The 25,322-nt window shown below is 43.7% G+C and overlaps 2 protein-coding genes across 2 annotated transcripts in view; one reads left to right on the forward strand and one right to left on the reverse strand.

The window, feature by feature from the left end:
* Nucleotides 1-6,486: 6,486 nt before the first annotated feature.
* LOC121623305 (corticotropin releasing hormone binding protein) lies at nt 6,487-10,719 on the reverse strand. The gene is made up of 7 exons (XM_041960548.1): nt 10,630-10,719; nt 10,434-10,527; nt 9,752-9,909; nt 8,951-9,161; nt 8,315-8,460; nt 6,719-6,836; nt 6,487-6,641 (listed from the first exon to the last, which is right to left on the reverse strand). Exons 1-7 carry the CDS (start codon nt 10,717-10,719, stop codon nt 6,487-6,489), a joined length of 972 nt encoding a protein of 323 aa, XP_041816482.1.
* Nucleotides 10,720-13,835: 3,116 nt separating this feature from the next.
* pde8b (phosphodiesterase 8B) overlaps nt 13,836-25,322 on the forward strand; it is a 49,714-nt gene continuing 38,227 nt past the window's right edge. The window contains exon 1 of the mRNA XM_041959607.1: nt 13,836-13,937. The gene's annotated coding sequence lies outside the window, so the exon portion shown is untranslated. The remainder of the gene's footprint in view (nt 13,938-25,322) is intronic.

The following is a 25,322-nucleotide window of genomic DNA, read 5'->3' on the forward strand; positions in this document are numbered from 1 at the left end:
AGTAAGTCATGTAAAAACTGAATAAACAACGTCCTCTGGAAACTGGAACGCTTTTATGTGTGCATCTGCAGCGGTGGAAGAAACATTCGGATCCTTCACTTTAGTTCAAATTCAATAAAAAATACCAATAATACTTCAAAATAAAAGTCCTGCATTCAAAATCCTACACAAGTAAAGAGAAGTATTACAGTAATATCAATAAAAAGTACTCATTCTGCAGAGAAAGGGCTGCTGTGAATATTATATGAATATATCTGACATAGATTGTTTAATACTGAGCAATGTTTAGTGCAGTGGTTCCCAACCTGAGGGGTCCGGCCCCTTTGACGGGTCACCAGTTGAACCTTCGGGGTCATGAGATGATTAATAGGAGAAGAATAAAATTGTATTTGTTTTTGCTCTTTTCTCTAAAATCTTTTGTGAAATATTGGATGTTTTTCCTCTCTGGGCCTCAAACAGTTATTTAAACTGAACCATCTGAGGAGTTTAGAGAGGTAAAGTCTCCTCAGTGGAAACACAAGCCGAACACAGGAAAATGAGGTGTATTTTAATAGAAACTCATTACATGTTTCTTTACTAACAAATCTAAATGTAAAATTACAAATGAATCAGAGTAAGAAATACAGTTTTTCCCTCTGAAACATGCCGGAGTCGACGCGTAGAGCAGCATAAAGTGATGAACCTGATCAGAATTTGACTGAAGTGCTGCCTCTCCAGCGCTGTGCATGAGCGAGTGTGTCCTCTCACTCAGCCTTCACTTACTGGACACCTCTCAGGGCGAGAGAGGCCGCGCTTTTGGGAAGTGACCGTGCACCAGGTCTCGATGACGCAGGGCCATCCCAGTACGCAAAGACCACCTGGGTCCGGCAGCATCGGCCAGTCACGCAGACGCGTCTCCCCCTCGAGCAGAAGTGCTGATGCTGTCACCTTGAGGAGGACGAACGTGTGAACTAAGGGTTTTCCTCTGTACGTCCCTCCTCCCAAAATACCCGAGCAGACTGTTAATTTGCGCTGACATTCTCAGCTGTGACGTGGAGGAAAATTACTGAAACAGAATACAGTGGAAAGCGTGCGGCTTGTACGGGCGCAGATGGCGCTTGCACAAACCCTCGCCGTTACAATGCAATTTGCCTGTGATTGGCTGTAATCGAGCAGGATAATCACCCCGTCTCCCGTGGGAAGATGCCATGCAGCAATTATGTGTTTTTCTCCACTTCTCAAAAGGTTGCGATCAATCACAAGTGTCATTTCATAATCTTTAAATGTAGATATTTATATTCTCTCCCTTATAAATACCCTCCACTTCAACACACGCGCTTCAAAATGTTCACATAAATGCCTCTTCATGACTGAACATTGTGTTCAGGGTACGTTGTGTCAGTTTCACTTTAGGTCAAAAAAAAAAAGTAGAAACAAATTGTATTTCACATAAACTAAAATGTGACACTGGGGGGGCAGGGGGGGCGACGGTCCAGTTTTTGAAAAACGCGTGCTAAAGTGCCCCCTGGTAGCCAAAACGCGCTCTAAAGTGCCCTCTTGGACGCCAAAACACGTCTAAAGTGCCCTCTTGGACACCAAAATGCGCTCTAAAGTGCCCCCTGGGAGCCAAAACGCGTGCTAAAGTGCCCTCTTCAGTGGCGAGGACATGCTATATGTGCCCTTTTTTTCCTTTTCGCCCCTGCCCTTCAAAAAGTCTTTGCACGCCACTGCGTCTGAGGACGGGATATCGAGAGGGATGGTGGAAGTCTGGGAGAGCAAAAAGCAGGAAAAAGACTCATAAAGGTCAAAGAAATTGAAACAAGTCAGAAACACAAAATGCTAAGTCGTCATGGAGTCAACGGGGGAGGAAGCCTGTCAAATTTATGGTAAAATGATCATTTTCACAATCAACACTCATGCAGCACTGTGACACTTATATTCTAGTTTCCCACTTTTTAATACTCTGATTTGAAAATAATACAGCAGAGAGACAGCAGGCCAGGGTGTTTGACATTGATCGCACTGACCCGCAGCAGTGGATCAATGGCTTCTGCTGGGGGGGGGGGTACGGCAACACCGCTCGGACAAACCACGCGCAGAGCTGCGTTGCCTGAAAGGAGCAGAAAGTGTCCAGTTTTCTCACTTCGAGTGTCGCTCATCCAAACGAAGCTGCTGCCTGCGACGGACGTCTTTAAAATCCGCCTCCGGCACTTATCTCCCACATGCTGTCCCATCTCCTGCTCCGTCACTTTGTGCGTCACCGTTTGTGTCATAACTCCTCATTAGGAGTGACCTGTGTGTGTGTGTGTGTGTGTGTGTGCGACATGCAGCCACAGCTAACAACTAGGGAAGTAAAAACTGGGTGAAAATCAAACGTGATATGAACCATGTGGATTAACGCGCTTTGCAGCTGCGAGTGTTAACGAGGAACATTCGGGTTAGCTCGGTGTGTATCCTGTGTGTGTGTGTGTGTGTGTGTGTGTGTGTGTTTGCATCTGTCTGCAGATGTTTGAGACAACAACTACAGTGCAACACTATTAAGTAGAACTTAAGGGTAGCCTCAAAATAGCGCAATCAATGCACAACATTTGAAGGACTTCATGCATTAAGTACAAAATCAGGAAGCAGTGGCGTGCACGGGGCGACCGCCCCCCCTCGTGGCCCAGTTTTTTAAAAACGCACACTAAAGTGCCCTCTTGGACTCCAAAATGCACTCTAAAGTGCCCTCTTGGACGCCAAAATGCGTGCTAAAGTGCCCTCTTCAGTGGCGAGGACACGCTATATGTGCCCTTTTTTTCCTTTTCGCCCCTGCCCTTCAAAAAGTCTGTGCACGCCACTGCGTCTGAGGACGGGATATCGAGAGGGATGGTGGAAGTCTGGGAGAGCAAAAAGCAGGAAAAGACTCAAAGGTCAAAGAAATTATTATGAATTTGAAACAAGTCAGAAACACAAAATGCAAAGCTGTCGTCATGGAGTCAACAGGGGATGAAAAGGCCAAAATGTCACTTCTAGAGCCTCAGCCACCCGTACAAAAAGACTTATTCATTGTACTAAAATAAACGTACGATATATTATTAAATAGCATGAAGAATTGTTTCATGAATGTGAGGATGTGGTGTTTTTAGAGGCACAGCACTACAAGTAATTAGTGATCTGCTTAAAGCCCCTGCTGGGTGATTGACAACTTATTGATCATGTTTTCCTTCAGAAAGGCCAGATTCAAATGTCAGGCTTGATTTCCTCAATCTGTAGAGTTTAATCAAACTGTCATTTCAGCAGTTCTGTGGTACAAAAGCAACTGCTGCGCATCGTGGGACTGATAATCTATAGTAGACGTATGCTACAATCCATAGAAAATCATCTATTGAACATGGAGTTTTAGCTCTGAGCTGTTATTCATTTCATGGAGTGAATGCATCATCAGTCTTGTTTATTAATTTTGTGAGGGAGCACAGAGGGAACACACAGCATAGCATTAAAAAAACAGAAAAAAACAACACACCTTCTTCTTTTCCTGGAATATTCACATTTAAATTAGTGAAAGACCACTAGAGGTGATTATCACTACAGCATGTTCACACACACACACACACGGTCATTTCTGACGTGGGTTGCGATCACACACTCGTTCATCTGCGTCTGTGGCCGCAGGTGTCTGTCAACGATAATACACCTGCAGGCCTTTAATCACTGGTCGCCCCATTGGTTTGTACCGTGCGAGCCATCATTTTCAGAGATATCGCCTGCTGTTCTCTCTGTAGTGACAGTGAGGGGGGGTTACATCCCTGACATCATCCCACATCTGAAGGGATAATGAAGTGGCAAATGCTCCCCTGAACGATCTCGTGGTCGTTTACTGAGTCAGGAGCAAGAGGGGCTCTGAATTATTTCTTATAAACACGAAACAGCTGAAATTTAATAGAATTCGTTTTTAGTTTCTGAATTAGTATATGGGTACAGTTTTTATTTAGATTGTACAGTTTTTTATTTATCTCTTTTCTAATATATGTCCTGTCACAAAGGGTTGAAGAGTAATGCAATTTCGATTCTCTGTTTGTCCTGTACATACTGCAGAATTGACAATAAAGCTGACTTTGACTTTGACTTTGACTTATTGTGCCAAATGCTAACATCAGCGTGCTAACATGCTAACATTGACAATGCTAACATGCGGATGTTTGATAGCAGGAGTAATGTTTAACGTGCTTACACGCTCAGTCTAGTGTGTTAGCATGCTAGCATTGACAATGCTAACATGCTGATGTTTGATAGCAGGAGTAATGTTTAACGTGCTTTCACGCGCAGTCTAGCGTGTTAGCATGCTAACATTGACAATGCTAACATGCTGATGTTTGATAGCAGGAGTAATGTTTAACGTGCCTACACACTCAGGCTACCGTGTTAGCATGCTAACATTGACAATGCTAACACGCGGATGTTTGATAGCAGGAGTAATGTTTAACGTGCTTTCACGCGCAGCCTAGCGTGTTAGCATGCTAACATTGACAATGCTAACATGCTGATGTTTGATAGCAGGAGTAATGTTTAATGTGCTTTCACGCGCAGTCTAGCGTGCTAGCATGCTAACATTGACAATGCTAACATGCTGATGTTTGATAGCAGGAGTAGTGTTTAATGTGCTTTCACGCTCAGTCTAGTGTGTTAGCATGCTAACATTGATAATGCTAACATGCTGATGTTTGATAGCAGGAGTAATGTTTAACGTGCTTTGATGCTGAGTCTAGCGTGTTAGCATGCTAACATTGACAATGCTTACATGCGGATGTTTGATAGCAGGAGTAATGTTTAATGTGCTTTCACACGCAGTCTAGCGTGTTAGCATGCTAACATTGACAATGCTAACATGCTGATGTTTGATAGCAGGAGTAGTGTTTAATGTGCTTTCACGCTCAGTCTAGTGTGTTAGCATGCTAACATTGACAATGCTAACATGCTGATGTTTGATAGCAGGAGTAATGTTTAACGTGCTTTGATGCTGAGTCTAGCGTGTTAGCATGCTAACATTGACAATGCTTACATGCAGATGTTTGATAGCAGGAGTAATGTTTAATGTGCTTTCACGCTCAGTCTAGTGTGTTAGCATGCTAACATTGACAATGCTAACACGCAGATGTTTGATAGCAGGAGTAATGTTTTACGTGCCTACACACTCAGTCTAGCGTGTTAGCATGCTAACATTGCCGGTTAGTACAGCTGAGGCCGATGGGAACGTCATTAGTTTTGCAGGTGATTGGTGATAAAAAATGAAAACTGCTGGTGGCGCTAGAGGTTAAGTCAGAGGATCAGCAGGGTTCGTCCTCATACTCTTAAGAATGTCATGACAATTCATCCAGTGATCAAAGAGACTTTTCAGTCTGGACCAAAGTGGTGGACCGACTCCATTGCCACAGAGCGAGCGTTATAAAGACGAGAATGTGCCTTTAAAGTGCCGTCCCACCACTTCAGGACTCTTCTGAACAAACAGGAGCAGCACTGTCTGGAAAGGTGGAGCAGTAAACACCTCCCTTATGTGTTCCCCCACTGAAACTAATGAATTGAAAGTAATTTAATGCAGCAGTGCACAGAGTAGACAGGAGCAGTCGCAGGATTTCCTCAAACAAAATGAGCAGGAGGAGTGATGAACATCCTGTGCATGAGGATAAATGAATACAATGACGCTTTCCTACAGTGCAGAATGGTGCTTTTGTACTCTTTTATCTGTATATTTAAATAAAAATTCTGTCTTTTCATGCTATTCGGATCAACTGTGCCCTGATATTTAGGGCAATGGCTGCACAGTCCGTTGGTTCATGTGGGAGGTCTTGAATGTGTTTGTCATGTGTTGCAGTACACAACCTTGAAAACACATTTTATCAGCTGCAATAAGAGCAAAACCACAGTTGAGTGCTTTGTCATGCAGAATAATTTTATTACAAAAAGGTTTTGTACAAATTTAACCGCGTAATGGCAACGAACACGTGTTTTATTTTTATCATATCGAACACTTTAACTGTTGCCCTGTATGTCATCTGTGGCAGGGAATGACCGAGCACACCGTGAGCAGAATAAACAGAAGGTAACATTCGTTTTAGCACCATTCCCTTTCAAGAATGTTGACCGTGAACCCGTTTAGAACAAAGTGACAATACGATAATTCTCGTCGGAATAAACGCACATATTGCGCACAAAGCAAAAATAAAAATAAATTGCAGTTCCACCAAACACAAAAGGACACTTCATTAAGCTTTATTCAGCAACAACCAGAGTGACTGAAAAAAAAAAGAATAAAAAACAAAGTAACTGAAAGTCCAGTGAATTCTGGAGTTTATATCATCACTGTGAATGTATACATCTTGATTTTCACACATTTTTATTTTTACGTCTTTGGATTTAAGACATTTCATCCAATCAGAGGGAAAACCAGGTCGATCTCTCGCTCTTGATAAAATAACTTAAAAAATGTTTGCCGTCAGATGACGTGTTTGTCACTTTCTGATCCCGTTGGGATCAGTTGTTGAAACAGAAGTCTTCCACGTTGTTGAGTTTGATCGTCTGCAGTTCCTGGCTGTCCAGTAGCCTGTAGCTGAAAGACACTCGGCTCACGAACTTCCCGCTGGACACCATCCTCACCACTGTGTTCTCGCAGCCGATCTTCATGTGGGCTGCGGGGGAAAGAGGAGGAAATGTTAACCAGCCGGGGTTTGGTGATGCGGAGGGAAGGAGGTCGGCGTGTACTCACTGGGTCCGGTGAAGGAGATGCAGAGGTCCGTGATGGGCAGCAGCTTCGACGTGTCGATGCCGTTTCCTCCCAGCAGCTGCACGAAATCTCCTGATTCTGCACAGCCGGGCATGGACCTCTGTGGACATCAACACACGGCTTTGTAGCATCGCAGCAATAATGAGACAATGAAAAGACTGCACAGATCTAATGTGTGCCAAAGAGTTCGGCTGCAGCTGCAGAGGTTCTGTCTTTGTTTTATGTTCAATTCCTAAAGTGGCACATCTTCAGCTGTCTTGTTTGAATAATGACTGTGTCACCAGAGAAACCACACGATTGGTCAGCTGTTGAAAAGTCTGAGCCAACCTGTGCTTGTAAAGGCTGGAACATGCTAAATCCAGCTAGCAATACTGGTTCCCAAAATGTTCTGGAGATGTTCTGTTTTTTGTTTGTGGGAATGTTTTTCGAGTGTTGAACGTTCTCTCGATGTTAAAACAGCACGTTTTTTCGTGAACGTTCCAGGAATGTTATTGGAACGCTTTGTGTTAGCTGGGAAGCGTGTTTATGTCCTCTGATGTTTAAACAATCTATGTCTTACATTTACACCTGCATTACCTGGTGTTTGGCCACTCGAGGCAGCAGAATCAACTTGCAAACATCGTCGTAAAAGCTGATACGCTGAACTTGTTAGCAATCAGTTGCTGAATTAAAGCTCCAACAGTTACGGCACAACATTATCAGTGGCGTGCACAGACTTTTTGAAGGACAGGGGCGAAAAGAAAAAAGAAGGGCACAAATAGTGTGTCCTCGCCACTGAAGAGGGCACTTTAGCACGCGTTTTGGCGTCCAAGAGGGCACTTTAGCACACATTTTGGCTTACAAGAGGGCACTTTAGCACGCGTTTTGGCTCCCAAGAGGACACTTTAGCAGATGTTTTGGCTCCTACGAGGGCACTTAACACGTGTTTTGGCTTACAAGAGGGCACTTTAGCGCGCGTTTTGACTCCTAAGAGGGCACTTTAGCACACGTTTTGGCTCCTAAGAGGGCACTTTAACACGCGTTTTGGCGTCCAAGAGGGCACTTTAGCATGCATTTTGGCTTACAAGAGGGCACTTTAGCGCGTGTTTTGGCTTACAAGAGGGCACTTTAGCGCGCGTTTTGACATCCAAGAGGGCACTTTAGCACACGTTTTTCAAAAACTGAACCAGAACAAGCTGAAAGACACTAAAGCGCTGCAGGGAACTAATGGGTGATAAATCTCTACAGGTACTATGAGCCACCAATTCTGATTCATTGTTAATATCAAATATTGATCTTACACCTGTTTTGTTGCTGTTCTGTTTAAGAGTCATAAAATCAGCAAAGAGGTGTAAACTGAAGGTAAAGCTCATACATATGACTGTATCAAACAATTTAGGGAAAATCATGTGCAATTATGGCTGCATAAGAACTTTAATGTTTTAAAGGGTCGGTTCACTCAAATCACAACAATGCAAAAAATCACTTTTACCAGAAGTGAGTCGCAGCATGTAAAGTGGCTCTGAGAAGAATCGATGGCACTGTGGCATCATTAAAGTCCATATGACACAGAAATGAGTGTTTGATGCATTTGCTCACCTTTGGGAAGTTGTTGAAGTGCCCCAGGCTGAACTCTGACACGTCGATCTCCACTGGATATATGATGGAAAAGCTGCAGTTCCTGTGCTGCTGCGGGATCACCATTGTGTAACTGCCCTCTGGTGACTGGGAGATGACATTACAGGCTGCAAGGAGACAAGAAGGTAGAGGCAGGTGAAGCGCACACACCAACAGGAAATTTAAAAAGGTGATTTCATAAACTGTTCTGCCAGAGCAGAGGGAACATATTTTATTGCTGATTGTTTTAGTCGGCTGATAAACCAAATTGTTAAACTAACTGAAACAAATGTTGCTGTCAACAGAATGAAAGCAAATGAAGTGGCGATTGTAGAAACTGGAGAAAGTTATATGGATTTTTGCACAGGTTTAAAGGAGAAATCAACTAATTTTGGGTTCAGTTTTTGTTTTGTCCTTATGTGTTACTGTAGCACAGCATTTGCCTTGTGATCCTGGTCCTGATCCAGAAACATAGCGAAGGCAAACTGTCCCCTGTTGGTGCAGTTGATGACTGAGGCACCCTGCCTGCACGCTCGTATTATCACCACAGTTTCATACATTCTCTGAAAGCTGCGTTCGAGTGCATGTGTGCATTTTATAGCTCATCTCCGAACTCACGGAAAGGATTGATGTGCTTCCTGACCACCAGCGTGAAGCTGCTGCCGGCGTTGTGAATGCGGAAGAAGACCATGGCCACGTTCTGAGAGGAGCGCACGCTTCTCCTCAGCGATCCGGAGTCGCAGTAATCCACGTAGCGCTCGTACAGAGGCAGCGGGTGATCCTGGGAGCTGGGGAACTTCTCCCCTTTCATCACCCAGCCGTCAAACACCTGCACGGGACACATGGAGAGGGAGAAGCAGCATTTCAGATTCAGCTAAAGGTGATTTCTGCAGGGCTTCGTTTAAATTAACGAGCTCACTTTGGTTTAATCTCGCACATTGAACTTAGTCTGAAAGGTTTATAACACCGTGGCAGCATGTAAAGAGCATTAACATGCAACCATGGCAGCAGATTTGAGGGCAGGTCACCTGAAGTAAGCAGGTTAAATACAATAGCTTTATGTTGAAGGAGCTTTTTCTAATCGGGAAGTGTTTCTAAGCTTCATGGAAGTTGACTGAAATCAGCCCAGACTGTACTACCGAAACCACGTATCATCACCAGCCATTAAATCAGAATAACGTTCGCTTTACTGGCCAAGTGTGTGCGCACATACAAGGAATTTGACTCCGGTTTAAGAGTACAAACAGGACAACAGGACTGAAGGATGTTACAATTAAAGCTGAAAGTCTTTTCATGTCATTGTAAATGAATCTTTTAGCTCCACTTCCAGAACCAGATGCTACGCCACACCTGATGGAGGGTTTCTGAACGCACGAGAGGAGGAAAAAGGTTGATTTGTGTGAGCGGCTGTCGGCTTACCGTGATGAAGTCTCCTCCCCTGCAGTCGATGTCAACGCTGTCGTAATCCACAGTGATCACTTCGTTGGGTTCTGCCATGAAGAAGGCAGCGCAGCTGAGCTGAGGACGCTCCGCCGTGAAGGTGAACTGACCCTCCACCGAAACCATGTCCAGACAGCCTGCGAGACGATCACACACACACACACACACATGCACCTGTGCACTTAGAACAAAGGTGCATCAAAGAAATCCACCAGAAGAAGCATGTGAGAGATGTTTTGTTCTTTTGTTGCCTTTATTTTTCCCTTCATCATCTTTTTTTTAATGTTGTGCACTTTTGCAACTCTGACATTTGATTTTATTCTAAACAATGAATAAAAAACAAAGCAAAACAAACTGAAATGATAGAGAGAATATTCTAAGAAATAGATCAGATAACAATTTATTAATTCCACACTGGGGAAATTAAACTGTTGCATGCAGCAGGCGATAAAAGGCGACATCAGAGGATCAAAACAGTCAATACAGACAGAACAAAGAGCCTGAGAACAAAGACAAGTATCTGCACAGGATTGTGAGAATACTGCTTCCACAAGAGTATAAATACATATATATGTGCTACCTTTAGATAAAAATGGATAATAAATACAGTAGTAGCAGTGAAGTCACTCGTGTCTTTTTGCATGAGCTCTGTGTGACTCACGTAAAGGTCGGCGGTACATTAATTCCTCAGGTGTTTCTCTCTTGAGCTCCGAGTTGAAAAACGAATATAATTCATCTTTGGAGATGTCGTTGTTCTGCAGAAGAAGAAGAAAAGAAAAAAAAATGTGCGCACAAAGTTTCAGAGGAACTCACACGTGGATCTTTACAGGAGTGGAAAGTTGCGTCCTGACACTTACCTCGATATATCTGGAGTCTCCCTTGGGGACGGACAGACACAAGACCAGAAAGAAGAGCTGCTCCCGGAAAGTGCGCTCCATAACGCGCATCTCTGACCGCAAGGCGCACCTGAGCGGAAAGTCTGAGCTGCTCCGCGACCAGCGCCGCTTTTTATAGCGACCACAGGACAGGGTGGCCGTCACCCACCGTGGACCCCTTTCCTCTCCTCCCCTCCTCCCCTCCTCCTCACCCTTATCCAGCCAATTGCGTGGTCGTGACGAGAGCAAGGATGAGAGACAGACAGAGAGACAGACAGAGAGAGAGACGGGCAGCTGATGCCAAAAGACCCTCAAACAACATTACTGAGACGTCATCTCCCCTCAGATTGTCTCAGGTAGCTGCAGTCCTTCATCAGCTGATCCATGATGGATGCTTTTAATGTCACTACGCACTGGTTTGTGTCTCAGTGCGCATGTTTGACTGAGCTTTAGCAGGTTATTGGACCCAATGCGTCAGTCTGAATCTGTAAATGTCCAACAACCACTTACTGAAGCTTAGTGTGGCAGTTCATTTTCATCTGATGAAGATCCTGGTCAGAGCAGCAGGTAAACGGAGCTTCAGGTGAGAAATGAAGCTACAGAGTCAGGAATTTATAATAATTATAAAATATAATAATAATAATGATAATTAATAATAATTTAAGGATTCATAACAACAACAACAACAACAATAATAATTTATAATAATAATAATTTAAATTGTATTAATAATTTAATGAAAGCCTTGAACAAAATTGAAAATGCAACCCTTTCATCGAAGCGAAGTGAAGTTTACACCAGGGGCCCTCCATCATGGGGCAACAAGCCCGATAAGATCTTTACTATTCTGTCACATTTCTATTAATAGAGTAATCGTGGCAAACAGGGGTCAAAGGTCAGGCTGGAATTTATCGTCTTACACTCAGTGTACAGTGGAATGAATCTGCGTTCCCTCGGGGCCAATAAATAAAGAAAACAGCTGCAAAGAAGACGCAGCTTCAGAAGACAGGATCCTAAATGAGGTGAAATACTGAACATTTCATCATGAACAATAAACTGAAAACCTACAGAGAAACACACGATGGTTCCAGCACTTTAGCACATTATAATACAACGATTCACAGTGTAAGAGTGCTGTATGAGTTTAGCACCAATTAGACATTTATCGGCTCCTCCGGCTGCTTAAATGTAGCTGCAGAAGAAGAAAACAAGACGGTAACACCAGGCCACTTTAGACCAGGCAACCCTGCACATGATTACTCCATCAAGAAAGAATAGAATAGATATCAATATTATTATCACAGTTTTCCCCAAACCTCAGTTTTGCAGTACTCTACCCTGTAAGTAAGTAATATTTATAAAAAATGCTTTAAGTGTAGTTTATGATCCTCCTCCCAGAGTGGGAGGATCCTAACTTCAGTGAAAGCTGCTACACAAACGAGGCGCGATTGATCGATGCGCTAAAGGTTCCCTGTGGAGGTTTTGACCTCGAGTCTGGAGCTGTTTTTCTATAAGTGGGTCCCTGCTTTCACACTTTCCCGCTGATCTTCATTTAAAACGCTCGTGTGATATTTGTGAGGAAGGAAGTGCAGTCGACGGGTGTCAGTGAATGCATCGTGTTGGTTCAGATTAAAGCTTCATTAAAGCTCCTTCTGTTCCTCCTCCAGCTGCATTCCCATTTCCTCATGCCTCTTCATTGCCATTCTTTACCTGTCCACCAGATGTCCCCAGACTTTCCCACCTGTCCCAGTCACCCGAGTGCCACATCTGCAGCTGCTCACCTGTTCCCTCATCAGTCCTGCAGGTTACTTATGCCTTTGACACCTATACCTGCCTTCACCTGAGGAGATGTGCATGGTTCCTCTGGTATGTTTTACTTCCTGATAGTAAAATTGGACGATGGGAAGTTCACACTCACGCGACAGCGACGTCTAACTCGTGTAACAACCTGCTGTGATTTATGCAGCATTCACTTCACACCCGGAGCGCATTCGCTAAGCTGCCTTCACGCCTGCCTCGTGTGACGCGGTCCTAACAAACCCCGGAGCCTTCGGCGCTGCAGTCTGGTTTATTTCAGGGAGGGTGAGAAAACTGCAGCGCAGAAACACTGCCCAGTTTCTGAGAGGCGGTCCCATGCTTTCATACCCAGGAGATGCACAAACTGTGTCTCAAATTGTGCACGTAATTAATCGCTGATTATGAACTGGACAACACAAAGGCTATTTTTTCTCATCATGCAGAGCCGATGTGATTGCGATTCTGCAGCATCTTTAAAAGCGTAATTTGCTTGTTTATGGGCACGAAAACGAAATTAACAGTTAAATGAACGAACGGTAAAAAGTTTTAAGTTACATTCAGACTTCACTGAGAGTCAAGGACACAGAGTGCTCATCCTCCGCCTGTCTGAGCGCCGTCCCGGAGGTCTGCAGGTGCCTCGGGCTGTTGGAAAAGGTCAGTCCATTCAAACGCAGAAAAAACCGGGCCTTGGTGTAATCCACACCTCTGCTGGCGAGTGGTGCAAAACAATATGTTTGTGTCTCCGAGATAAGCAGCGCATAGAAACGTACACTTGACGAATCAGAGCTTGGAAAATCCATTAAGATATTCTCATACAGCCGGGAGGCAAATGAAAATCCAGTTACAAGCTGAGAACATTTTAAGGTTTTATAGTGCAAAAGAGTGTGAACTTCTCACGACTCCTTATGAAAACATTTAGCCATCTATATTCATGTTTAAGGTCTTATATATCTTAATATTGAGGCCATTTGCTATATTAATCACCTCAAACTGTGTGTAATTGTCCTACTAACTCTAAATTCCTTGATATGAGGCGATTGAAGCTGTAAATAATCCACTACAGTGTCCAGAACTTCATTCGTTATTCAAAGTGTCAGTCATCTGCAAACCCGTTTGTGATTGGCTCAGTCTTCACAATGAAGAAGAGAGGGCGGGCCCTCGGTTCAATACATGTTGTTATTGGCCTCTCTGGTTGCTAGGCCTCATATGGCAGATGGTGATTGGTCAGTGAGGTGGGTTTTGAAACAGGAAGCACAGAGTAACTGAAGGCAAGATGGCGGCTGTCTGCATGTTGCAAGTTTTAACTGAGAGAAGACAGGCGGAAGAATAAATCCTCTGCTAATTTAAATGGAGACAACATCTTTCTGTGGATTGTTATCTTGTTCTGAACTGAATGTTTTTTACCGCGGTGGATCCTCTGGACCTTTGTGGATGTTTCCAGACTTTTTTTGTCGGACTGTTAGCGCTCTGTGGATCGTTTGGAGACGTAATTGGTGAGTTTTGACCTCAGTTTTGAGGTTGTTTGAGGTTGTTTGTCTGCTGTCGGTGTTTATTGTGACTCCTGCTGTGATTGTATCTTGAAGTGGTTCGCATTGATCTTTGCCTGCTGGCGGGCCCTCAGAACGGTAAAGGTTTTTTAGGTAGACCTCGTTCAGGCAGCCAACCAGACTCGCATGTATCCAGTGCAGCCTTTTAATCGTGGCGGTGAGCTTAGTCTAAGCTGCTGTCGCTCTTCTCACTCTTTTCCTGCATACCTGCTGCCACACCACTCACCTGAAAGCTACGCTAACACACACACACTGCTGATTATGCAGCGTTTCACAGGTCTCACCTCCACCCCAGCATCCATCGGAGACCGTGAGGCCACACATCAACACTGTGCATGCTCTGCATCATGGCTACGGTTTAGGAATGATGGCGGTTGTGTACATTCACTCATAAAAAGGTGTGGCAGGAAGCAAACAGCCTCCACACTCTACACCTCTGCACCCCCCCACCCAGCTACATTACGGGCACCAACACTGAATGTTGGTATTGACGTAAATTGTGCGAAATGAGCATAGTTCCTGGGGTGCTGGGGGGCGAAATGCTGCACATTTTGCTCTTTTTGTACATAAGAGAAGCAACAGAAGCTGTTGCAGACTTTCTAAACTCTGCTCGCCCAAATCCTGCATCACATACGTAGGTGTGGGTGGGGGGGGGGCAGGAGGTTTCAGGCTCAGTGTGACAGGTGCTCCATTTGAAGCATATTGACCTCTTCAGCCACAGGCGTTTACTTAAAAACTAATGAAATGACAGTGTGGAAGAGGTGCATGCTGCAGGACGTTGAGGTGTTGTTTGTTTTGTCTCGGGGTCATCGAGTGTGATTTTTCAAGCCGACTGCATCGACTTTTCAAAGCGACTCGTGTGTCTGACACTAAAAATTGGATTTCTTTACATTTGAAAATATTCTTTAACGGCCAAACGCTGCTCGGAAAACCGATAACACCTTAGTTTTAACTAAACAAGCAGAGACATCGAAGATATTGTTGTCTGATCAGATTTTTTATTTTCTCCAGTTTGCGAGCTGATCTTTCTGGATCTTTCATGTCGACCAACTAAAAGTTTAATTTCAGATATTTATGCAGTCTAACAAAGCAGATTGAGTTGAGATTTTACAGGATTTTAGATGATGACTTCCATGTGGTGTCGTTCACTGCCGCACTCAGAGAGTTGAAGTTTTGAATTTTACCAGTCATAGGTGCGTCTGCATGAATGTGCATCCACTGCAGTGGTGTGCACAGGGGGGCCCAGTTTTTGAAAAACGCGTGCTAAAGTGCCCTCTTGGACTCCAAAACATGTGCTAAAGTTCCCTCTTGGGAGCCAAAACACGCGCTAAAGTGCCCCCTGGGAGCCAAAACACGCTCTAAAGTGCCCTCTTGGACTCCAAAACGCGTGCTAAAGTGCCCTCTTGGGAGCCAAAACGCGTGCTAAAGTGTCCTCTTGGGAGCCAAAACATGCGCTAAAGTGCCCCCTGGGAGCCAAACGCGCTCTAAAGTGCCCTCTTGGACTCCAAAACGCCCTCTAAAGTGCCCTCTTGGACGCCAAAACACGCTCTAAAGTGCCCCCTGGGAGCCAAAACGCGTGCTAAAGTGCCCTCTTCAGTGGCGAGGACACGCTACTACGTGCTCTTTTTTCCTTTCCGCCCCTGCCCTTCAAAAAGTCTGTGCACGCCACTGATCCACTGCATTTATTTTTAATGTCTTTGAACAGTGTTGGATGTTGGTCGTAGTTTTGTTTTTCATCCTCTACGTGTGCCTGTGCTCTACTTCCTGCTCAGATTGGCAGGAACCTAATTGCTTACAAGGTCAAAGTGTTTTCCATCATTATAAATACAGCAGGTTTTTTTTTTTATGGCATGACCTTTACATTCCATTCAAATACGGGCAACATATGTTTTTGAATTCAGAGTTTTCATCATGCTCGCTGATTTGAGCTGCTTTGAAATTTGCATGCAGACCTTCTGCTTGAACGCTCATTGGAAGTGTTTTCTGTGCATTGATGCCGGCCACTCGACGGATTCTGGAGCTTTTTCATTCAGTCCTGAGAGCTCTGGTTGAGGAGCCGAAGCCATTAACGACTCATTGAATCAGATGCTTCCCATTGTGTCCCTTCTGGAAATTATGCATGTTGTATTTTAAGCGGAGCGGACTGCGACATAATTAATGTCCGCTTTTAGCGCTCGAATGCGCCTTTGTCATCGCGGGAGGAAGCATTCGCATCTGCATGAGCCGTAGCTCTTTGGACAAAAATGTCTCCGCGTGGTAACGAGTGCCACTTAACGTCCGGCCGCACTTTGAATCAGGCAGCTTCAGATTATAGCTCAAATCTGTTCCCTTTTTCACGAGCGTATTTCTTCCAGCAGTTTCCAAATCAGGACTGCGTATGAAGTCAGTGTCAGATGTTTTAACTTGAGTGGAAAAGGAGAGGAAGTGGATGAGTCCTGAGATCAATCAGAGACTGATTGGTGTGCACCAACTGTTCACATGCTGACGTGCAGCTAACATCTGTACAGCTGGTTTGTTATATTTGGTCAAATCGCGTGAAGAACGTGAGACAAAAGATCACTTTGCTTCCTTTGCTAGCAGCTCTCCTAGGCTGTACTGAGCTGAATTTGCACGAGCACCTATTGTTTATTGTTTTATTGTCTTGGTATATTTCATTTGTGGTATATTTTTATTGCATTTGCGCATATTTTTATATGTTTGTTTATTTTATTCTAGTATCGTTTTTGTATTTTATAATCTTTCTTATCTTTCTTATTATCTTGTTTCTAACGCGGGGGTTGCAATGCAAATTTCATTGACACGTCATGCTCAGTGACATTAAAGGGAATCTTGAATGCTAATGTCGGCATGCTAACATGCTCACAACGACATTGTTAAGGTGATGTTTACCAGTTCAAACGTGTTAGCACGTCCGCTTTCTTAGTTTAATGTGTTAGCATGCTAACATTTGCTCATTGACAGTAAATTTAAATGACAGCAGAGGTCACGATGGCCCTAAGAGAAAAGCTAGAGCTTCACTGAAGTCGTCAGGATTCATAGATGTTGAGATTTTTCACAGGATAAGTGGAACCTTTGACCTGCTGGTGGCGCTAGAGGAAGTCAGGGATCATCAAAGTCAGCGAACACAAGTGTCTCTACGAAATTCAACCTAATCGTTGTGAAAATACTTCAGTCTGGACCAAAGTGATGGAGCGACCAACAAGCGGCCTTTAGCATCGATAGAGCTGTGCTGTTCGAATGGTTAAAAGGAAAAAAGGACTTTATCAGCTGCAGCAGCTGGAAGTACCTCTGTCATCATTACATGTAGCGTAGCCTCCTTTAATAAAAGGTCAGACTGAAGTTCCCATCTGACATTTCTTGAGACTAAAACCAGAGAAATTGATCCAGAAAACAAACGAAAACCAAAAATGCTACGATTCAAAAGACAATCCTTCATTGTCAAAACGCTTATTAAAAGCTGAAACAAATAAAAACAGACCACAGATAACAGCAGCGCTCGTGCCAATATAAATTCTGAACCTGAGCCAAACGCTGTGACTGAGAGGCTGTGGCTGGACTGTGAGGTCGCCTTGTATCTGCTCCCCCCTGACACTGATGAACAGCCCCCACATTCAGCGCAAATGACACGTTAATGACAACGCGTAAATCTTCTGGAAAATTCCAATTCTTCAGGTGTTTTCATTTTCAGTAAGAAAACGTTGTGTCTTATCACACCGTGAGCCGTCGGGCCTAACGGATCGTCTCCCACCGACGCATTTCGATGCTCAGGCTGATATAAAAGGCGGGAGAGGTGAGGAGACGGCGAACAGGTTCAGGTTTGATCATATCTTTCGGAGTTTACCGGTAAGCTCCTTTTGACGTCGGCTCCCCTCAGCGCTGACATGTTGGACATGTGAATCCCTGCGAGGGCACGCCGTGCAGTGGCGTGCACAGAGGGCGGAAAGGAAAAAAAGGGCACATATAGCGTGTCCTTGCCAATTAAGAGGGCACTTTAGCACGCGTTTTGGCTCCCAGGGGGCACTTTAGAGCATGTTTTGGCGTCCAAGAGGGCACTTTAGAGGGCATTTTGGCTCCCAGGGGGCACTTTAGCGCGTGTTTTGGCATCCAGGGGGCACTTTAGCACGCGTTTTGGCTCCCAAGAGGGCACTTTAGAGCGTGTTTTGGCATCCAAGAGGGCACTTTAGCACGCGTTTTGGCTCCCAGGGGGCACTTTAGAGCGCGTTTTGGCATCCAGGGGGCACTTTAGCACGCGTTTTGGCTCCCAAGAAGGCACTTTTTAGGCACTTTTTGCAAAAACTGGGCCACGAGCTGCTCTGCCGGATGAGAAACGGTTATTGGATCTTTGTTCAGCATCTCAAATTGAACACATCACATAAGAATGCTAAATCAGAACGAATCAACGCAGGTAAGGCAGCAGAAAACGTGCCAAAGCTAAGTGAAGACGTATATTACAGCAGAGGCATCTGCCAAAATGTTCAGCTTTATCGCCCGCGGTGATGTAAAAACGGTCACACGGGCAGTGAAATAGCAGATTATTCCACCTTTGTGTTGTCGTTTTTCAAACGTCATGTGATGCACGCATGCACACATGCATGTATGAAAACACACACACAAACAAGTGTGAAAGTCTCCTCCATGCATCAAAGTGTAACATAAGCTGTGTGTGTGTGTGTGCGTGTGTAAGACGGATTCAGTTCAGCCATGCATAATTCAGGTTTAGGGAAACAAAGGCCTGCTTATGTCATAACAGGGTAAGCTACACATTCTTGCAAGTTGAGCAGAAGAGAGTGAAATCCAGCCTCCTGGCAAACAGGATGAGAGCTCACTCAGCATCTTTAGCTTTTATGTGGCGTCAAGAAGCCTTTACCTGTTTTACACATTTACATATACGACTAACCCGCCACAGCTAGCGCTAAATATTCATGTATAACTTAATGGGAAATGATGTTGACTATAACTGTTATTGTTCGTTTCAGTGACCAGCTGTTTGTTTGTTGTGAACATTTGTCATCCCATTAACTCCATTGTTGTGTGATTATCAAGTTAGCCTTATGTACGGGACATACAGAGGGATGGAAATTTTGTTTTTCACAGTCCCAGTGTGTGTGTGTGTGCAAAAACATAACGACAATAAGCATTTAAAAATAAATAAAAAGGTGCAAAACCACTGAAAAAAGTTCCAGGATAAATAGCTGCCATAAACAATGAAGTGCAGATACAGCGGCTCCATCCTGCAACAACAGACAGCAGCAGAGTTTATTCCATTAGTCTCTTTATATAAAGTGGCTGAGGCGTGTTTTCTTACTTCCTTCTTATATCCTATTTTTCACAGGACTCGTTTGTTTGTTTGTTTGTGATCATAATGCAGATGTTAAAACACGTCAAGTTAAAAACAGAACATAAATCCTGAAGCTCAGCCTGTGTGGCGCTGCTCAGATATTATCTGCCATACTTCTCATGCCCCCTGCTGGCCAGCTGAGGAGCCTGCAAAGGAATTACATCCTTTCTTCAAATCGATCACTTCAATTAGTGTCGAACCTTCTGATTCAGCAACTCAAACTAATGAAATACAATAAAAAAAAAAGGTGCATGCTGTGGAAACCTTCTCTCAGGATGGAAGGTGACCTGACATTGAATTCATCATCAAAAAGGCCCAGCAGAGGATGAATTTGCTGCATCAGCTCAGGAAGTTCAACCCGCCTCAGGAGCTGCTGATCCAGTCTGCGGTCATCCGGTCTGTCCTGGGCTTGGATCAGCCACCGAGCAGGACAGAAACAGCCGGGGCTGCAGAAGAATCACTGCTGCCAACCTGGGAATCATTCCATTGAGGAAGAGGCATTCCATCACAGCCTGGACACAACCTTTCCCGCCTTCTGTCCTCTGGGGGGCGCTACAGAGCTCCGAACAACAAAACAGCCTGACACTGTCAGTAAACCTGAGACACTAAAACATCCTCCCACCTGCAAAATGTAAATGATATATTTACTGTGCTTTAATATTTACACTTCATCCGTCTTTTTCAGTACAAATACTGCACGCTGTGTGTACTGTAGGCACACGTATACATGCATGTACTGTGCATAACTACATATCTCATGTAAACGATCAATTACATCACCCAGTCAACATTTATCCCTTTGCACTACATGCATTTTATTTTGTAGATAGACGCTGAATGTTGCTGTCACTGTTGCTTTTTGTATACATGTATTTATACTGTATATCCTCCTCTGTATTCACCTGCCTGTGTGCACATCATAGTTCTGTGTTTACATACACACATATTTACACTTAGGATGCAGGAGAGAAACAAGGAGACGGCTTGTTAGGTCCAAGGATCTTGCAGCAATGAAGCAAGACGCAATACAAGACGCTAAACACATTACCCGCCCTCGCCCCCTGCTGGTATGGAGTAAACATTACAGCATACACATGAAATAGAAAACTCAAACCAGTGCATAAGTAAATGTAAAAGTCTTGGGGTACTTTTTCAAAAATAAAATACAACAACTTACATTCAAAATAAAAGACAATAATTTCTTTTCTTAATCTTGTTTTTACAACACAAATGTGACACTTTTGTGGTCGTCACATGTGCAGCTTTGTTTTTATGTCTGTTTCTATCTTCCAGTAAACCAGGGTCAGATTCCTCGAACTGTATGTGTGCACAATAAATCTCTTTATATTATTATTATTATTATTATCATTATAGGGTAAAAAGGGTTGGAAGGGCTGTGCATAGCAGTTGTGCACATTTCATGGATTTGCAAAACTGCCAAATTAAATAAAGATTATAATAATTAAAGGATTGTTCATCGCATGTGAGAAGAAATGCGTTGTCGTTCCGGCATGCCGCTCAGCTGTCCTGGAATACTTTCTCGGAAATTTACAGTACAAACAAAAGGACACGAGTGGACCGTGAGTCCGGATTGTTTTGTCAACTGTGCTGCGTTCAAGGTCAACCGTGAACTGTGAAGCTCAGTGGACTCTGACGAATACTGAGCTACCTTCGTCTGCTGATGATGAAGACCATGTGATACAGCCCAAAGCTCCAGAACGAGCAAATAAGTGGACCTTGTCGCGGTTTTGTCGGCCTCTAACTCGACAGAACGCTTGTTTTTGATGCCTGTTGCTCCGATAACGATCTTCCTCATCACGTTACTTCAGTCGCTAACAAAGTCAAAGCTCAGAGGAAGGAAAAGGATGAAGACAAGGACCTGAGAGCGCAGGATAGGCCACGTGTTCGCTGAAGGAGTTCATGTGAAGAGATGCACTAATGATTCTGCGTTGCAGGTTGACAGCTTGCCTTTGTTTTGCCGTGCCAACGGTGAGTATAAACCGCGACAGTCAGTGGATATGCACGGCCCTCGTCTCCTGTGGATAACTGATGCCACTTCCAGCAGCATTTCAGCGAACCTTCCTTCCAGGAAAACGCATGAACCGGGTCGTGATGTGGACACATCTGAGCCCAACGGTTGTTGGACACACACACGTCTGCACCCTGGACGCTTCTAATGTTTGATCAAACCAAGAGGCGATTCGCCTCAACAGACAGCGGCTCCATCTCGGCAGCGCCTGACTCCACCAAACCCCCAGCTGATCCGACGGTGGGCCAAGAGGTGGGGCGCGGGCGGAGCCGAATGAAGCCTGGTTGCTGAAACCTCGCGGCTAGCTGTCACCAAAAGCTATGCCATGCCCATAATTATGCATAACTTTAAGCCTTCGTGTAGCTCAAATGAGTGAGAATATACACTACAATATATGCAAGTATCAAAAGTAAAAGTACTCATTTGGCAGAAAGACCCCTGATGCTTTAACGCTTTAAGCAGTTTTCGTGTCACAGGTGGAAATCTATTATAAAGCATCATATTTAAGAAGCTTGAATACACAATCTGCAAAGTAACTAGTGGCTAAATGAAATAAAATGCAGTGGTACAATATATTCCCCTCAGAAATACAGGAGAACGGAAATATAAAGTAGTAGAAATTGAAAATATAAGTACAATTACCTCAAAGTTGTACTTCAGTAGTACTTGATGAAATGATGACTGTTAATTAATTTGCAGTTTAAGAATATCATCCAATCATTTTTACTATAAGTTCTGCATTCAAAACTTTACTAAAGTACAACTATGGAAGTATTAGTAGCAGAGTGTGTGAATAGTAAAAGTACTCGTAGTGCAGTAAAATGTTCCTGTCAGTGTTTTTCTATCATATCTGATGTTTGTGGATTAATATTCCTGCTGTAGATGTTTCAGGTTGAGCTCATCTGAACTACTTTATATCCTGTTGGCTGGTTTAATCTGCAGCGATGCATCATATTCTATAAGGTCATCACATGTTTGTCCTGTGAGAACCTCGTATCTCAGAAAAGCAGCCTGTTTTCAGCTCTGTGACGATGCATTTCCAGCTGATCCAAGAGGCTTTTTAAACAGTTTATTTAGCTGAAGAAGACATGAAGGAAAACTTCATCCTAGTAGAAGTATAAAGTTGCATGACATCTGAACACTCCAGTAAAGTAGTTGAGTAAATGTACTTAGTTACTCTGCAGCCGTGGCTGGGGACACTAGGGCCGCACGGACTCCAGCCTGCAGGCTCAGTCTGAACTCAGGAGGTTGTGAAGTTCAGGAGCCGAAGACCGACTGAAGCATCCAGCGGTCGCTACCTGTGAGACACCTCGTAACTCTGCAGCTAACGCTAACGCGGCTACCAGACATTTATCACCAGTGCAAACAGTCCAAGATATTTCCATCAGTTAGTTTTCACACTGACGGATAAAACATCGTGGCATTAAGACATGAGTGGACTGTCAACAGAGGAAAGCGCTTTATTCCCCAATGGACCGAGAAAGGTAGGAGCCGACGAGGCGCTGCTTCGAGCTTCCAGTGGAATCTGTGAACTTTATCAGCCATTGTTTCTGAGATAATCACGAGTTATCACACAGGCTGCACACCCAAACTGCAGCCACAGCCTCGTCTGCAGCTCACTGCGCATTGCTTATTAAAGACCAGATTACTGGATTTTAACGTGCAGAAAGTGGACGAGAGAGAGTTTGGATGTTACTGTTTTCATTTGCTGTTCCTTTATTAGGAGTTTATTATAGAGCCGGAAATATATTTGCTTCTTTCAGCTCTTTGCACTGACAAATGCTTAGAGAAGAGCAAAAACTCTGAAGCTCTTTAACTCTAGAAAAGGATGCTTGGAGTCTATGGAGCGAAATAAGCAGGTCTTTGTGCTCTTAATGATGGGAGGTGCTCATTATTGATGCTCATTAATTAATATAGCTTGTTGCGTGATTAGAGTTGCTTGCAGTTTGCAGAAATTTGCATTAGTGGTTTTCCGGGCTGCCAAATGAAATCTGGATGTTCAAAGTGTAGACAGATGTTGCACAGCTGTGATGGTGAACTCTGACTTGATATTGTAGGTGTATCACACTGAATATTCTGCTTCTCCTCTCTCCTTCTGCTCTATAATTTGAGCACCAGTTGAGCATGTGTGAGGCCTGCCACCAGGGGGCGGTCTGCAGTCCCAACAGGAGCTCATTAAATACAGCTGAGCCTGTTGAATAAGATCTGCAGTACAAATAACCACACGGACAATAGTTTATTTAAAGGCAGCAGGGAAATTAGTATAAATACTTCAATACTGTAAAAATACTCCATTACAAGTCAGATTCCTGCATGGACCGTGTTCCTTATGTAAGAGCACACAAGTACTATCAGCAAAAGTTATTAGAAGTTCAAAAGTAAGACTAATCACTGCAATAAAAAGTCCCCTGACAGTGTTTTACTATTATATACCATGTTATTGTAGTACTATCATGTGAGCTCAGCCTGTTAATGTCATAGCTGGGGGAGGTGGAGCTAATTGGAACTATTTTACATATTTTTCACATCTTTAATTAATTATGTTTTATAAGCACGTCATATGTTCTGTGTGTACAAGCTTAATTTGCGAAGTAACTTGTAACTAAAGCTGTAAAATCTACAACATTTACCTCTGAAGTGTAGTGGAGTAAAAGTATAAAGGGGCAGAAATACTCAAGCAGTAGCTCAGAATTGGATTTCAGCACAGTACTCGAGTAAATGTACTTTACTTTGAAGGTTTCTGCCCCAATAAACAGTAGGCTGAAACACACACTGAAAAAACCACAACACCGAGCCGACGGACGCTGAAACACCCTGCGGCGCTGCAGTCAGGTGATGCTCGTCACTACAAGAGGCCCCTTTCACGTCCGTGCCATCATGTGAGCCATTGTTGACACAAAAATATTGATTATGGCGTGTTTTTAAAAGCTGGAGCCTAACGGTGGCCAGTAGCTATGGCTACCACAGACTCCAGCCATGGCCGCCCCTCAGAGCACGGGTCCATCTAAGTGCTGGAGGTTTCATAAGAGAATAACTCACGCTTTCCTAATTTCATCCTCATTTCACTGTTGATCAATGAATGAAAGCGTGAGCGACTGCTCTGGCTCTATGATACAGCGGGACAAATCCACCCCCGTCATCAAACGGCTCATTGTTTCATCTATTTAATGTCAGAAATTGTGCAAAATGCACAACAGCTCATCCAAATGTCTGAAACCCGAAGATATTAATGATTGAACATGAAAACCACTGTCAAGGCTTCATTTAAGTCACTATTGAATATTTGATTGCTTGTTTGTCTGTTTTTTTTATAGTTATGCATCATTTTCTTATCTGTTGCATTAAATTTGGCTGTTATTAGGCAGCGTCGCTGTCCAATCATTTGATTTCTGTTTCTTTTCATTTGTAACTGTGTCATCATTAAATAAAATACATTCAAAAAAGTAATATTAACCATAAGTTTCAATTTATGAACCATCATTTGTGGTGAGTTTATAGAGCTGAAATCTTCCATCGATTAATCACCAACTTAATTATTGATTCAATGTTTTGCTTTCTTTTTTATTATATAGTCAGCTGAATATCTTCGGGGTTTGGACTGTTGGTCCAGCAGTTTGCAGGCTTCAGCCTGGGTTTCTGGAGGTTGTTTTGAGCATTCGGGGGTCGCTAACATCGCCGGTAAACAAGGAGTTTTGATGTTCTGTGCGATCAATACAAGACAAAATTGTGTGCTTCTGCGATCCTCCTCAACAAAACACTCACACAGCTGCATAATTCATGCAAAACAAACTATCTGAGCATCTTCTGCAAGAAATCTATAAATACAAGATAAAAGAGAAGGTGGGAAGTACTTTGGGCAGTAAGTGGTTTTCATCGAGCCTCCATCAGTTTACTTTGACGACATTATGTCTAATTCAGCATAGAGAGGCTTTAACTGACCCCTGGAGTCAGGAGCGCGGCCTCC

Source organism: Chelmon rostratus, chromosome 19, assembly GCF_017976325.1.
Source record: "Chelmon rostratus isolate fCheRos1 chromosome 19, fCheRos1.pri, whole genome shotgun sequence".
NCBI classification, from domain to species: domain Eukaryota; kingdom Metazoa; phylum Chordata; class Actinopteri; order Chaetodontiformes; family Chaetodontidae; genus Chelmon; species Chelmon rostratus.

Coding starts and splice junctions, on each gene's coding strand:
- LOC121623305 (XM_041960548.1), bottom strand. CDS start 10,719: ATGCGCGTTATGGAGCGCACTTTCCGGGAGCAGCTCTTCTTTCTGGTC. Junction 8,461..8,950: donor GAAGCACATCAATCCTTTCC/GTGAGTTCGGAG, acceptor GTCTCCTTGCAG/CCTGTAATGTCATCTCCCAG. Junction 6,642..6,718: donor CATCTCCTTCACCGGACCCA/GTGAGTACACGC, acceptor TTTCCCCCGCAG/CCCACATGAAGATCGGCTGC.